Source organism: Lissotriton vulgaris, chromosome 5 (assembly GCF_964263255.1).
Source record: "Lissotriton vulgaris chromosome 5, aLisVul1.2, whole genome shotgun sequence".
Lineage (NCBI taxonomy): Eukaryota > Metazoa > Chordata > Amphibia > Caudata > Salamandridae > Lissotriton > Lissotriton vulgaris.
The window spans coordinates 1,138,143,746-1,138,158,962 of record NC_141693.1 but is presented as its reverse complement, the minus strand read 5'-3'; the positions used below and the strand labels follow the sequence as shown (position 1 = coordinate 1,138,158,962).

General features: G+C 49.0%; 1 protein-coding gene across 2 annotated transcripts in view; it reads right to left on the bottom strand.

Moving 5' to 3' along the window:
- Positions 1-15,217, bottom strand: part of TDRD1 (tudor domain containing 1) — a 1,954,313-nt gene that overhangs the window by 710,067 nt on the left and 1,229,029 nt on the right. For both annotated transcript variants that reach the window (XM_086922877.1, XM_086922878.1), the window contains exon 17: positions 13,540-13,650. In XM_086922877.1, coding sequence (XP_086779003.1) covers positions 13,540-13,650 — 111 coding nt within the window. The remainder of the gene's footprint in view (positions 1-13,539; positions 13,651-15,217) is intronic.

Sequence of the window (15,217 nt, the reverse complement as noted above, 5' to 3'; positions counted from 1 at the left end):
TAGGCCTGAGCGAAGTCTGGGACCTTACACATAAGCCAAAACGAGTTCAAGAGGCTAGCAAAAATAAGTGTGAAAAAGCTCTCAACAGAAGACAGGGCATCTCTTGCAGCTAGAAGCCACGGTTTGATGACCCTCAAGTCATATGATCAGCTGATACCTCAGAGTTACTTAACTTTCCTATTCAGCACACGGACCAAGCTCTGCTTTTTAAAAATAAGAATGGGGGTGATGCACTTGCCATCTTCCCAAATGGTAAAGAGATCATGCCCCAGAACCATGTCGACTTTGCGGCCATCATAGCGAAGACTTAATCCATGTACTGCGCCTGTGTCCTAGCCTCTTGAAGGAAAGAAAGACTCTTCTACGTAGGGGCTGCAACAACAAGGAGGTTGGATCGTGCAGAGCTGCAGTATTGGCCTCTTTTGATCCCCGGAATACCAATATAAACTGTGCACTGGTGAGGTTCATGGACCGCACAGTAAAAAATACTAGAGGAGGGGACCTGTCAATCGCCACCTCAGCCAGAGACGCAGATTCCTGGCTCTTCGCAACAGCTGAACAACTCTTTTTGCGGGGCAGCCAGGCACACGGAAAACCTGTTGAAATACCAAAATAAAATGACTATTGGAAGGGGATTGGTGTATAGGCTGGTTAATTTTGAGACTTAAAAGCTACCTCAATCAGGATCATAAATGCCCCTAAGGAATTATCATAGAATTTGTGTGCAGCTCACCTACAAGGGAGCTCTGACAAGTGGGAGGTCGTGTGTTTTTAACTACAGGAACCAGAGATCTTTTTAATGAACGTAACTAGTGTTTCATTTTAATCTTTTGTACTTTGCAAAGGTTTTTTTAAATCATGCAATAAAGTTATATAGTGGTTGTATTGGTACTAGTATTCGTATTGGTGGTGGTGGTGGTAGTATTGGATGTGGGGTTGGTGGTGGTATTGGATGTGGTGGTATTGGTGGCGGTATTAGTGGTAGTGGTGGTATTGGTGGTGGGGGCACTGGTGGTGGGGGCATTGGTGGTGGTATTGGTTGTGGTATTGGTTGTGGTAATGGTATTGGTGGGAGTATTGGTGGTGGTATTGGATGTGGTGGTGGTATTGGTATTGATGGTGGTTTGGAAATGAAGAGGAAATGGCGCATGACCTATGATTCTACTGATAAAGCCACTTACAGGGACGCCATTAGGAACTATAAATGTGCCATAAAAACCTCACAAGCAGCCTATTATAATGAGAAAATAACATTGGCTAAATCTAAGCCGAAAGAAATATATCGAATAGTTGGATCTCTGCCCTGCCCCCCCCCCCCCTCCCCCGGCAGATAACAGTAACTATCTCCAAATGCAACGAGTTGGTTGATTTTTTCTTTCATAAAGTCACAGAAATTTACCTTTCCTTTCCAGACCCAGTCACTGAACTACCCACCCAATGCACCGATCCGGCCCTGGATACTGTAACTCCTTTTCAACATAAACTAGACTCTTTCCCTCTGTTGAATTTGGAACCATTAGAGTCTCTAGCACAGCAAATAAAATCTGGCTCTCCGTGTGACCCCGCTCCTCCAGGCTCGCTGGTGCTGGCCAGCAAAACCATTCTCCCTACTCTCATGGAGTTGTTGAACTCCTCCATTCTGAGTGGGATGGTACCTGTGGCATGGAAGCATACAATGGTACGGGCCTTGCTGAAAAAACCCAGCTAACCCTAGTAACTATCGCCCGATCTCTCTGCTCCCATGGGCAACCAAGATCTTGGAGAAGCACATTAACACCATTCTGATGAAGTTTCTCGAGGAAAATCATCTCCTCGATGCTTCCCAGACGGGCTTTCGCCCTAAACATGGGACAGAGACTGCTCTGTTAGCTGTGACAGAGGAGGCGAGGAGGATCTTGGATCCTTTCGGGGGGGGGGGGGGGGGGGGGGGGGGGGGTTTCAGTGGCAGTGATCCTCCTCGATCGGAGTGCCGCTTTTGATACGGTTCATCATAAAATCCTGGTGAACCGTCTCGCCGACCTGGGTGTGTCCGGAGAAGCCCTGGCCTGGTTCACGTCTTTTTTTAACTGATAGAGCCTTCCAGGTCTTTGACGGCACATCCGTCTCTTCAAGCAGGCCTCTGGGGTGTGGAGTACCTCAGGGTTCGTCATTGAGCCCTACGCTCTTCAATGCATATATGAGACCGCTGGCTGGGATTGTTCGTCCGCATGGTATTAACATCATTTCCTATGCGGATGACACCCAGCTGGTGGTTTCCCTTGTGCAGACGAGTGGTCTCCAATCACTGCCTAACTTAGCAGTGTGTTTGGAGGAGGTGAAGAGTTGGATGATGAGCTCCTGTTTGAAGCTCAATGACGATAAGACCGAGCTCCTGCTCTTGGGCCCGGCAGCCCCTTCTACTTTGGGGCTGTTATGGCCCGTGAGCATGGGTGCGGTCCCTGCCCCCAGAGATAACATCAAAAGTCCGGGGGTATGGTTAGATAAGTCGTTGAGCTTCAATACACAGGCTACCAAGGTGGCGGCCACCTGCTTTGGCCTCCTCTGTCTATATTCATGGTCTCATATATTCTTGAATGCATGGACCGCTGTTGTCAGCTTCAGCCCATTAGCACAGGATTATGTACTACCTGGTGTAGGAAGGTGGATATCTGACTATGGTTGCCCCAACTTTTTGCCTGCTGTTTAGCTGGTTTTTCGACTTAGTTGACCCGAGGCCCTGCTATTCAGGACTCCAGGCCCACTGCTCTCTATGTAAAATGGATTCCATGTACCTTAGGAACATATCTAATTGGATACTGGGTCACCTTATCAGTCCCTGTACAGTGTACCTTTGGTACCCAGGGCATAGGTACACTCAGGGCCTACCAGGGGCTGCAGCAAGTATTATGCCACCCCTGGCTGGCCATCCAAATCTGACAACTGGCTGATCAATCAGCTGGGGCAAGGTGGTGTAATCACCCTTTGCTTTAGATATGGTATACCTAAATCTAACCCTAAAATTGACACACAGATTCCTATCAGTCACTCCTATGGCAGGCCTTAACAATCCTGGAGGCAGAGTGCTTGGAATTATGTGTGATAGTGCTCTGGCATGAGCTGAGCCTGTCTGCAGCTTTCGGAACCAAGTCCTTTAGCTGTTTCCATGATAACGCTATACCATATACTATTAAGTGCATTATAATCCTTGCGGTTATTGCTAACTTAGGCATAGCATTATCAAAACATGTTGAGTAAGGTGTCATACGAATTGGAATACTACCCCCTTGCCAGTTCTGGCGACGGGGGTAGCATTCCACCCTTCTAGAGGGACACAACATGTACCTAACTGTGATCCCCGGTTAAAGTTAACCCGAGCCTCAGCATCACAAAATGGATGCTGCCACCACAGACACAAGTCTGACCTCCTGCTGCTGGGAGTCCTTCCAGCAAGGGAGGCTTGGACAAAGGGTTTCCTGCCTTGGGAGGTGCTAGCATCACCCCAGACAGGATTTTTGTGTATTGGGTAGGACAGGGCTGAAAGGAATGAGACATGCCTGGGGCACACAAGGTGTCCCTGTTCATACACCGGTCTAAACCAGTTCCTGGGGCTCTCCAGCCCCAGCTCTGGCGCAAGACCGGACAAAGGATAGGAGGTGTAACCACCCCCCTTCCTGGTCCCATCCATAGGAGGGACCTAGTCGTAGTACAGCCCCCTTTTGCAGGATAAAGGTAGGAGCTGGTCCCATTCAGAGTTAGATTAATCCTGAACTGAAACTCTACAAGAAGAAACTCTGGACTTCGACTTTCTGCCAAGAAGACTGAATAAATCTCCCTTGTGGGCAAGGAGTGTGCACCCTGCACAAGCAGGCACCATCAGCGCCCAGCGGCTTCCCTTTGTCGTCTTCCCTTGAGGATCCAGACTTCAGAGCCCGACGAAACCCGGATTCCCAGACCTCTCCGAACTCTACCCACATCTGCAGCACGGCTGAGATCCGTGGGTGCGACGAGACACGTGGGACCGGCCATCTTGAAAGAAGCAGCACTTCGCTCCAGCACGACTTCTGAGGTAACCTCGACCCAGTGCTTTGGGGACTGAGAAGCCCCGACCCCGAGCAGCTCCTGCACCGAAGACCAGCAATACAGCATCCACGAGATCTGCGTGGGGACCTTTTGCCTGTTTGCTGCTCGACGCGTTGTCTGGTCACTTGCCGGCTGGCTAGTGACATCCTAGACGACGAACCTTGAAATATAATCTGCTGGTCTGGTTGCTCCGGACTGGCCCTTGCTTCCCCGCGAAGGAGAAGTAACCTGGACCCTCCTGGTCCACTCCAGACGCCGTTTTCACTCCCCGCTTGGGTTGCCTTTGCCACGGCCTGTTGACTCCTAATCCGGATCCGACACCGCCGACAGTGAGAGCCTGCGTGGGACAGCTCGTGCCTCTATCCTGGTCGAAGACACCACCTGGTCCACGTGGCTGCAGAGACAAGCGTCCACTCTTCACCTGATCGCGACGACGACATCTGGTTCCGCTCCTGGTTCCACTCCAGTCACTGGCTAGTGACTATGAACATTGTCCCCTCTGCTTTCAGGTTCTTCTCTTCACTCATCCACCCTTGGATCACACCGGACATCTTCCTCCTGGTCGCCTGCAGCATCTTTTCTTCCAGGCTCCATAGACTTCAACGCCGGAACCCGACACGACTTCGCACCTATGCAACCGCAGCCTGTGGGTGAGGTAACGAGCATTTCGGTGCTCAAGGGTAGATTGAATCTCCTAGTGTCCAGTTCCACAGTCGTTTTAGTCCTAACTAGTCAGGATTGTCCGTACTCACCATTTACTTGAACTGTACTGTCCATAGACGTTGTTACGCATCTCACGTGTGAGTTCACACTCTGCACACGCGTTCCGTGGGCCTCCTATTACTTACCTAGGGTTAGGATAGTGTAGCCCCAGCGATCCTACAGCATCTGGACAGCTCCATTCCTTCTTTCGACTTTCACATTCCACTTACTTAGTATATGGTTTGTTGTGCCCCTAGGGTAACATTGTAACTGTGCAACTTAAACATATTTTTCTTAAGAGTCTTGTCATGTGCTTAGCCCTCTGATCTCAAAGAGTTCAGAGGTGTTTGTTAGTTAATAAATATCTTGTTTATTTCCATAACTACCTGTGTGGTGTCCTTTCACTTGGTATTCAAGGGGTTATATGTGGTAAAACAGCTGGCTTCACATACCAAAAGAGTTTAGCCTAAGACTGCTTTGTCCATGCTACCATTAGGATAGCTGGTCTATAAGGTTGACTTACAACCAATCACCATAAGGGTTGTTTGGACTGATACAAGGTGATCACTAGAACTAGTGAGCATCATATATCAGGCCAACTTCTCACACCTGGAGTAAGGGGAGTTTTAAACAGACAAGAGATAATGCCGGGTTAAAGTGATTGAAAGCAGGCACCCGTGTTACGGGGTGGCCGTGCTGCTTGAAAAACACACAAGTGGTTTAAGCTGAAGCAGTGCAAGTCCAGCCGGCAGTAAAAGAAACTCAAAATAAATAGTGCTTATGGACTAAATAACAGGTCCTGTGAAACAACCAAAGTAAAGGGGCCAGTCGCCAAGGGAGGGTAGGAAGACAAGGCCATACTAAGGCGGGACTAACAAACAAGTACTTAACTTTGGTAACAATGTATCTGTAAGGAACATTAGTTAGTTATAGATTCCTTACCTTATAATTCCCCCCAGGCGTCAGACTGGAGCCGGAAAGTTTTTTTGTCAGCAGTACCTCTGCGCGTCGGAAGGTGGTTTCGGTCCTCTCCGCGTTCGTCCTGGTCGCTAGGATTACGTTGCAGCAGCTAGGTAGAAGCTGCCCTCGTGCGCTGATGAAAGTTCTATACACGACTTTCCGCACCAGAAACACAGAGCCATGCAAGACACTGACCACTGGTGCACAAAACTAGGGCCCTGAAAGGATGACCTGAACCCTAGAAATCAGTCGGCAGAACGGGGAAGATGGGTGAAGCAGTAAGGAATCTATAACTAACTAATGTTACTTACAGATATATCGTTACCGAAGGTAAGTAACTTGTTCATCTGAAAGAAACACCTTAGTTATAGATTCCTTACCTTAGAATAGATACTCTAGCAATACCAACCCGAGTAGTGAGTCTGAGGGCCAAGATCACACAAGAAAGTCTTGGAGAACAGAACAGCCAAATAAGCCATCTCTCCAGACTTGACGGTCCAGGCATTAGTGTTTGGTAAACATGTGCAGCGATGCCCACGTAGCTGCCTGACAGATGTCATTCAGAGGAACTCCTCTTTCAAAGGCAATAGTGGCTGCCCTCGCCCTGGCGAAATGGACGCAAAGCCCCACTGGAGGCTCCTTTTTAGCCAGAGAATAATATGATTTTATAAACAAACGACACATCGAGAAATGGTATGCTTGTGTACGACCCAACCTTTCTTGGCATCCACGTAGCAAACAAAGAGTATGGTCATCCACCCTGAACTGTTTGTGCGATCCAGATAGACAGAAAGCACATATTTTGGGTCCAGACGGTCGAGCCGCTCTTCCTCTTTCGAAGGATGCAGAGGCGGAAAGAAGGTGGGAAAAGTGATAGTCTGCCGATGTGGAAGGCAGTGACAACCTTAGGCAGGAAGGATGGAAGAGGCCTAAGGACAATTTTGTCGGGATGTATAGAGAGAAAAGGAAGCTTAGAAGAAAGCACCTGGAGCTCACTCACTCGTCTGGCAGAAGTGATGGCCACCAGGAACGCAGTTTTAAGAGTCAAGAGCCTTAATGGACAGTTGTGAAGCAGCTCAAAGGGAGAGCATATTAAAAAAAAGTTAAAAACAGTTTCAAGTCCCACTGAGGCATAATGAAGGGAATAGGAGGAAAGAGATGCGTTATGCCGTCCAAGAAGCGACTTACAACCTGGGACTTTAAAAGGGATGGCTGATTTTAGCCGAAGGAAGGCAGAGATGGCCGAAAGATAGCTATTAATAGTGCCCAAAGCAGAGCTCTGCTGGGCGAGAGATAGAGTAAACAAGAGAACCTCAGAAACAGGGGCATAAAGGGGATCCCCAGCCTTTGCTGTGCACCATGCCACAAACTTGTTCCAACGGCAGGCGTATACCATCTTAGTGGAGGGACGCCTGGCTGCCCAGATTACATCGCAGACTTCAGGAGGCAGGTCGAAAAACGTTATCTGCCACCGTTCAATCTCCACGCAAGGAGGTGGATGTTGGAGGGTGGATACCAGACTATGGTTGCCCCAAAATTTTTGCCTAGTGTTTAGCTGGTTTTCGACTTAGTTGGCCTGGGATCCTGCTATTCAGGGCCCCAGGATACCTGCTCTCTCTGTAAAATGGACTCAATGTACTGTAGGTACATACCAAATTGAATATTGGGTCACCCTTGTGAGTCCCTGTAGAGTGTACCATAGGTACCCAGGGCATATTTGCACCCAAGGCCTACCAGGGGCTGCATCATATATTCTGCCACTCCTGCCTGGCCACCTAAATTGACACAACTGGCTGATCACTCAGCTGGGGCAAGGTTGTGTAAGCACCCCTTGCGTAGGTATAGTATCCCTATACATACCTTATATATAGACACATAGTAACCTATAAGTCACTTCTATGGCAGGCCTTAACAATCCTGGAGGTAGAGTGCTTGGTTAAGTGTGAGATGGTGCTCTAGCATGAGCTGAGCCTGTCTGCAGCTTTCGGAACCATGTCCTTATAGCTGTTTTATGATATTGCCATACCATATACTTTTAAGTGCATTATAATCCTCCCGGTTAATGATAATGGTTTGGCTTTATCAAAACATGTCGTGTAAGGTGTCATACACTTTGGAATACTACCCCCTCGCCAATTCTGGCGACGGGGGTAGCATTCCACCCTTCTAGAGGGAGAAGACATGTTAGTTCTGACTATCCCGGTTAAAGTTAACCAGAGACCCAGCATCACAAAATGGATGCTGCTGCCACAGACACAAGTCTGACCTCCTGCTGCTGGGATTCCTTCCAATCACGAAGGTTTGGACAATAGGTTTCCTGCTTGGGGAGGTGCGAGCACCACCCCAGACAGGAGGATGTGTACTGGGACAGGGAAAGCTGAATAGAATCAGACACTGCCTGAAGCACTCTAGTTGCTCCATGCATACCCCAGTTCAAACCGGTTGCTGGGGCACTCCAGCCCCAGCTCTGGTGCAAAACTGCACAAAAGACGGGGGTATAACCACTCCCCTTCCTGGTCCCACCAATAGGAGGGACCTAATGACCAAACCAGCCCCCTTTAGTTGTATAAAGGTAGGGGCTGACCCAGGACACTTTAGATTAATCCTGGAATCGAACTGAACCGAAACTCTGGACCCTTCGACATTCACTTGAGCTGAAGACTGAAGATATCTCCCTTGTGGCCAAGGAGTGACCACCCTGGGCAACCAGGCACCATCCAGCAACTCAACGGCTTGCTTTGTCCCCGTTCCCGCCGAAACCCGAGCCCAGAGCCTGACAAGACCTCGACTCCCGGACCTCTCTGACCCCACTGCACGACCCCAGCCCAGCTGAGCCGCGTGGAAGGCGTCGGAACCCGTGGAAGCAAGCAACTTGGAAAGTCTTCAACTTGCTAACAGCGCAGGTCCTGAGGCCTCCTCAAAGCTGTGCACTGGGGACTGAGACACCCTGACACCGAGCTCCACATGCACCGAAAACCAGCCCTCCACACTCCACGAGATCTGCGTGGGGCCCTTCTGCTTGTGTTCTGCTCAACGCGTTGTCCGGTTTCTGGCCCGTTGGCTTTTAGCCCTCTGGCGACGATCCTTTTGAAACTCCATCGCTGGTCTGGTTGCTCCAGACTGGCCCTTGCTTCCCTGAAAAGGTAAAGTACCTCAGACCCTCCTTGTCTGCACCAGAAGCCTTTTGTGTATCCTGCGTGGGTTGCCTTTGCTTAGGCTTGTTGGCTCCGATCTATAAGCGGACCCCTCCATCTGCGAGAACCTTCGTGGGACAGCTCCTCTCCAGCACCTGGTCGTCCTCGACGCCTCCTGGTCCGCGTGGCTACAACGACAAGCTTCACCCCAGCACCTGATTGCTCCTCCACGACGTCTGGTTCCTTCCTGGTTCCACCCGGTCACTGGCTAGTGACCTAGACTCTGTCCCCTCTGCTTTCAGGTCTTCTTCAACTCCGATCTATCTTCGGATCCACCCAGACATCTTCCTCCTGGCCGCCTGCAGCATCTTTCTTCACAGGCTCCAAAGACTTCAATGGTGAAACCAGACATCTTCACACCTATGCACCCGCTTCCAGTGGGTGAGGTAACGCGAGTACTTCGGTGCTCTCAGGGGTATTGACTATCCAAGTGTCTAGATTTTTAGTTGTTTCCTTCTAGCTAGACCGGAAGTGTCCTAAATCTTCATTTACTTACCTTCTAAGTTACCATTGACTTTCTATTGACTCTCGCGTGAGTGTACTGACACTGCACGCGCCGCCTTTGGGCCTCCTACTCCTAACCGAAGCAATTTTCTAGGCCCTTGGCCTCTTCCTTTCCCAAGTCGTGGTTCTTATACCACTTACTTAGTATATGGTTTTACGTGCCACTAGGGACTAACTGTAAATGGTGCTATTTAAAGTATTTCTAAGTGTAACTTGTTATGTGCTTTTGCCTCTGACCTCATAACGAGTTCAGAGGAGTGTGTTAGTGAATAAATACATATATATTTTATATATATCCTGTGTGGTTTCCTTTCATTTGATATTCAAGGGGTTACATATGGTAAAACAGCTAGCTTTTAGCATAAGACTGTTCTGTCCACGCTACCGCTAGGATAGCTGGTCTATAAGGTTGACTTTACAACCATCATCATAAGGGTTGTTTGGACTGGTACATGGTGTTCACTAGAATAGTGAACATCATATACCAGGCCAACTTCTCACAGTGAAGACTGGACAGGTTCGGGTAGAGGACCCTCCCTGCTTTTACGACAGAAGATTCTCCCGAAGATTCTCCCGAAGAGGCAGTCTGATCGAAGGATCGATGGCCATGTTGAGCAGCTTGGGATGTCATACTCTTTGTGCCCAATCAGGAGCCACAAGAATAACTTGGGCCAGGTTGCGCATTACCTTCTTCAGCACTATGGGCAGAAGTGGTATTGGCAGAAAGGCGTACAACAGACCGCAACTTCACTCACGGCAAAAAGCGTCGCCTAGTGAGTGCAGCCTTGGAAATTCCAACAGGCAGATTTGCTGACATTGCACATTCTCTTCGGTGGCAAATAGATCTAACCAAGGCTCTCTACACTGTTGAAAGAGAATCCAATCCTGGTTCGTGAGCCACCACTGCAGTTGTCAAGCAGTGCCCTCCGAGATCTGGATGCAATCGAACAGATTCCACTGATACTGCGCCCACTGGAACTTCAGGTCCCACTCCAGAGCCCGCATATGCCACCTGGCATGATCGACTAGCAGGATGCAGGAGGCCATGAGGCCCAGCAGCCTCCAAGTCAGTCTGACCAAAACCCGGTAAAGAGGCTGAAAGATCGGCATCAGAGCCTGAATATCCCCGACTTGCTGTTAGGGAGGAAAGACCCGAAACAGCGTCGTGTTCAGAACCGCTCTGATGAAGAGGAGCTTCAGAGAGGGAATCAGGTGTGACTTTGGCATTGATGGCGAACCCCAGCAAATCCAGGTCGGCTGTAGTCTGCAGGTGGGAGACGACTACCTGGGATGAGCACGCCTTCAACAGCCAGTGGTCGAGATAGGGGAAGACAAACTCCTGATATGCGCAGATGAGAGGCGCTTGTAAGGCCAAAGGGGAGCACAGTAAATTGAAAATGCTGTGGCCTGCCATGAACCGTAGGTACCGCCGGTGGGCAGGCAGGACAGGGATATGAAAATAAGCATCTTGCAAATCCAACACCAACACAACCACCATCCACAGTCTTCCAGGTCGAGGGCAGACAAGACCTGAGCAAGTGTTATTATTTTGAACTTCTCCTTCCGAAGGAAGCATTTGACGTCCCTGAAAGCCACTGCAGTTGTTTCCACCTCCCCAGCCACGCAAAAGTTGGGTAACTTGCTGCGGCTTGTGGCTCTGTTGGGATGTAGCGGGGCACCCTTTCCTTAGCCACGAAAGGGGCAAAAAGCAGACTGCGCAGGGCAAGGGAAAAGGCCCAAGGACTTGCCCGTAGCCCGCGAGTCCTTGAAACGCTCCAGAGCCTTTGTCTGCTTTGTTGCCAAAAAGGCGACAGCCATCGAAGGGCATGTCCATCAAGGTGCTCTGGACATACCCGGGAAAACTAGTCAATCTCATCCAGATGTAGCAATGAAGCGCTACCGTTGTTGAAAAGGTTCTTCCCAGAAAGTCAGCGGTGTCAAGCCCACAACGTATCGCAAACTTCGCTATATCCTTCCCAGCGGCAACAGCCTGGGAGAGCACTGCCCGGGCCTCCTCCGGACACTGAGGAAGCACCTGCGCCACCGTATCCCACACCGAGTGGGAATAACGGCCCAAGAGACATGCAGTGCTTATGGACTGCAGTCCTAAGCTGGCGGAAGAGAACATTTTCTTTCCAAGACGGTCCAGCTTCTTGGATTCCCTTTCCGGTGGAGCGGCAGAGAAGGCACTTTTGGAAGTGGAAATTTGGACCAACAAGCTCTCCAGGGTGAGGGGTTGTGAAAGGAAAATGGGGTCGCCCGGGGCGTGGCGTTGGGCAATCATCCTTTCCATGGAAGCCCTCCTGTTAGGCCTAAACCAAGTGCCCAAAAGGATGTCGGTGAGGGCCTCATTAAACGGTAGCAAGGGCTCCGAAGAGCTCGCAGCCGGTTGAAGCTCCTCTGTCATGAGCTGAGTTCTGACCGCCACCATAGGAGGATCGAGGTTGAGAGCCTCGGTCAACCTACGCAACACCACTGCGTACAACGCTTCCTCCTCCGTAGCCACGGTAGGAGGAGACAACCTGCTGGGGTCAGGGGAGGTGTCCAAACCACTGGCATCCCCCAGTTCTTCTCTCCAGTCCTGTTCACTGTCCACCTGGTCAGATATATGGTCACCTATCCCATCCCAGTCCCTGTCTTATCTTCTGGGTGCCATTCTGGTTGAAAATGGGCCCCAGGAATGAACAGGGGCATAAAAACCCCTCTCAGCTCCGGCGTCGGATGATGCCGGTCCGGCTCCGGGTCCACGTCAAGATGGAGGCCAGGGGCCGACCGGCGTCGAACGCCGTATTGGTGCCAGAGGAAGAGGCACCGGTGGATGTGTAATTAGGTTGCTCCGGGTCCCGGAAATGGGGGGGAAACGCTGAGTCAACTCTTCGGGCACCGCATGCGGAGCCGCGGGAGGGGCACCACTGGCGTCCATCATCGTGTCGAGGTGAGGTCGAAGAGCAACGATGCTTCTTCGACTTCTTCTTATGCTTCTATTTACCCGACCCAGAGTGCCAAGACTTCGAAGAATTGGACGAATGGTGGTGGCTCCGCGACCAGTCCCTCGACGTCCCTCGCAACTGGGACTTTGAATGGCGCGGAGCCAACTGCTGGTGCTGAAGCAGCTTTTGGGACTGCTCCCGCAAAGCCTACGGCACCATCAACCTGCAGTCAGAGCACGACTTAGGGTCATGGTCACACTCCAGGCAAAAGACACACGTGGTGTGGATCCGTCACTGACATCATCCGATGACAGGAACTGCATGGCTTGAAGCTGGGCATCCCTCGTGCACCTAAGAGTCGAAGACTCGAAAAATAAGTCGACAAAAGTCGAGAAAAATTCAGTCATAAAGTGACTGGAGGTACCGCTCTTCCCGGATGTGCGCTGGCTGGCGCGGAAAAAGAACGAACTGACGTCAACGTGTGAGGGCGGAGTCCAAGTAGCTACCGCAACGTCATCCTGGCGACCATGTGCCAACGACAGAAGTGGAGCCGATCGACGCCACCTTCCGATGGGCAGAGGTATAGCTGACGAAAATTTTTTACGAAACCAGTCTGACACCTGGGGGTAATTTTAAGGTAAGGAATCTATAACTAACATATTTCTTTCAGATAAGCCTATTAACGTATCCGAAGGCAGCAATTACAAAAGACAATGACAAAAGCCAACGAAAAATATGGGAGGAGAGTGGGGCGACTTTTCTCCCATACTCTACAGCAGTCTAGCACAGCGAGAAGCGCATGCGTGCTGCCGCCAGGCTCGACCTAATAAGTGGGTCATGATGTTCACAAAGCAGAAAAGAATCAAGGCTGTGTGGGAGACACGGAGACGGCAAAGCAATTGAGAGAGTTTGTCCTTGATCTGAATGAGACATCAGCAAATAACTGGTGGCATGACCTCATTTTTTATGATTCACAGAAAAGATCTATGGGCAATATGGGGGTCATACTATGTAATACTTTGACTTGTATGGCAAAGTGCAGGCAAACACAATTCGAACCCTAACCCCAGTCTACATCTCCTCAAACCAAAGTTCTTTTAAACTACAATACAAATGTTGAACTGCAATATCCAAAGAGAATTTTCATATTTAAATATCAAGATTATTAAAGACTAGACAAAAATACTCACCTGAAAAAAAGGCACAGCAAACATCATCCTTTGCTAAATTAGAGATGCTATTTGATACTGTCTGGCAATGGTCGGCCAACATCTTGTTCATTTTATTTAGAGTGCACAAATCTGTAAATCAAAAGAGATGTTACAATAACTATTTTTTCATACATATTAGTAAGTCACTCACTATAGTCCTATATCTTCTTTTCTCCATATTAATGGAATGTCCTGAGAAATAAATCCACTTACGTACACAACATAATATTTTTGAAGCTGGTGAAAATGACTTCCCCATGCACCCTTGCTACTCTCAGGCAATTTGCTCTGTTTTCACTGCATACCAAGAATACAGTAGACATAAAAAGAGTAAGAATGAGGAGTAATTGATATTGACTAGCCACAGGAAGATTTTGAATTACACTGCATCATCTGTGGGGTGGATATCCGACAAGAAACTTTTTCAAATGAGCTGACTCATCCTATTAATCCAAATTCTAGAGTATTTGTGGTTTGAAACTTACTGAAAAGCAGAGCCATCAGTAAGAACACATGGTTTCAGGGCTTTTTCTCAAAAGACTCATGAGCAGTCTTTTTTAAGTTTACTAAAAATTAACTGCATTCATTGTGTACAGTAGAACAAGTTACTTACCTTCGGTAACAATGTATCTGGTAGAGACACAGTTTAGTCACCGATTCCTTAACTTAGAATATCCTCCATGCGCCAGTCTGGATCCAGAGGTTTTTCTGCAGTACCTCTGTGTGCTGGGGGACGGCGTCCCACTTCTAAGCCCTGAGGTTGTTCATGGATATGAGGTCAGTGGAGCCATATATGTCCCTCCCGGCAAGCTGATGTCAGTTTCTACTGTGAAACTTTACTGTATCACACCGCCGAGCCACTGCTAAAACTAGGAGTGTGGGAACAGTATGCCAACATTTTTTAAAAATCTTTTAAACAAAATGACAAGAATAAAAATTATGAGAAACATCACAATGAATGACAGAGAAAAACCCTTCAGACTGTAAGTGACTGAAAGAAAAGAGCAGTGTGCTCGCTCCTAGAAACAGTCTCACATAAGCGAAGAACCATACCGTCCTATGAGTCAAAACAGCAATGGAAAATAATCTTATCGTAAATAATCTTATCAGTCTGCACCCAAATTAATGTTACAGTAATGGACAACAAGACTGTAACAACATGACTGTTATGGCAATTGACATTACAGCAACAACAAATGTGCAACCATGTGGACTATGATTGACCAATTGACTGCAGCACAGTCAAATAGACTCCAAACTAATGGAGAACAAGCATTTGCAATGCAATGGTCTCGGCATCATTAAAGGTAGAGCTATTGGCATTGCTCATGACATTTTTTTTCTTTAAATCAAAAATAAATGGGCATTGTCATTAACATTGCCAATACACAGCACTCTGCACTCACCACTCTGCACTCACCACTCTGCACTCACCACTCTGCACTCTCCACTCTGCACTCTCCACTCTGCACTCTCCACTCTGCACTCACCACTCTGCACTCACCACTCTGCACTCACCACTCTGCACTCACCACTCTGCACTCACCACTCTGCACTCACCACTCTGCACTCTGCACTCACCACTCTGCACTCACCACTCTGCACTCACCACTCACCACTCTGCTGTGGGACCAGGGGACTGGATCAGCGATGAGCT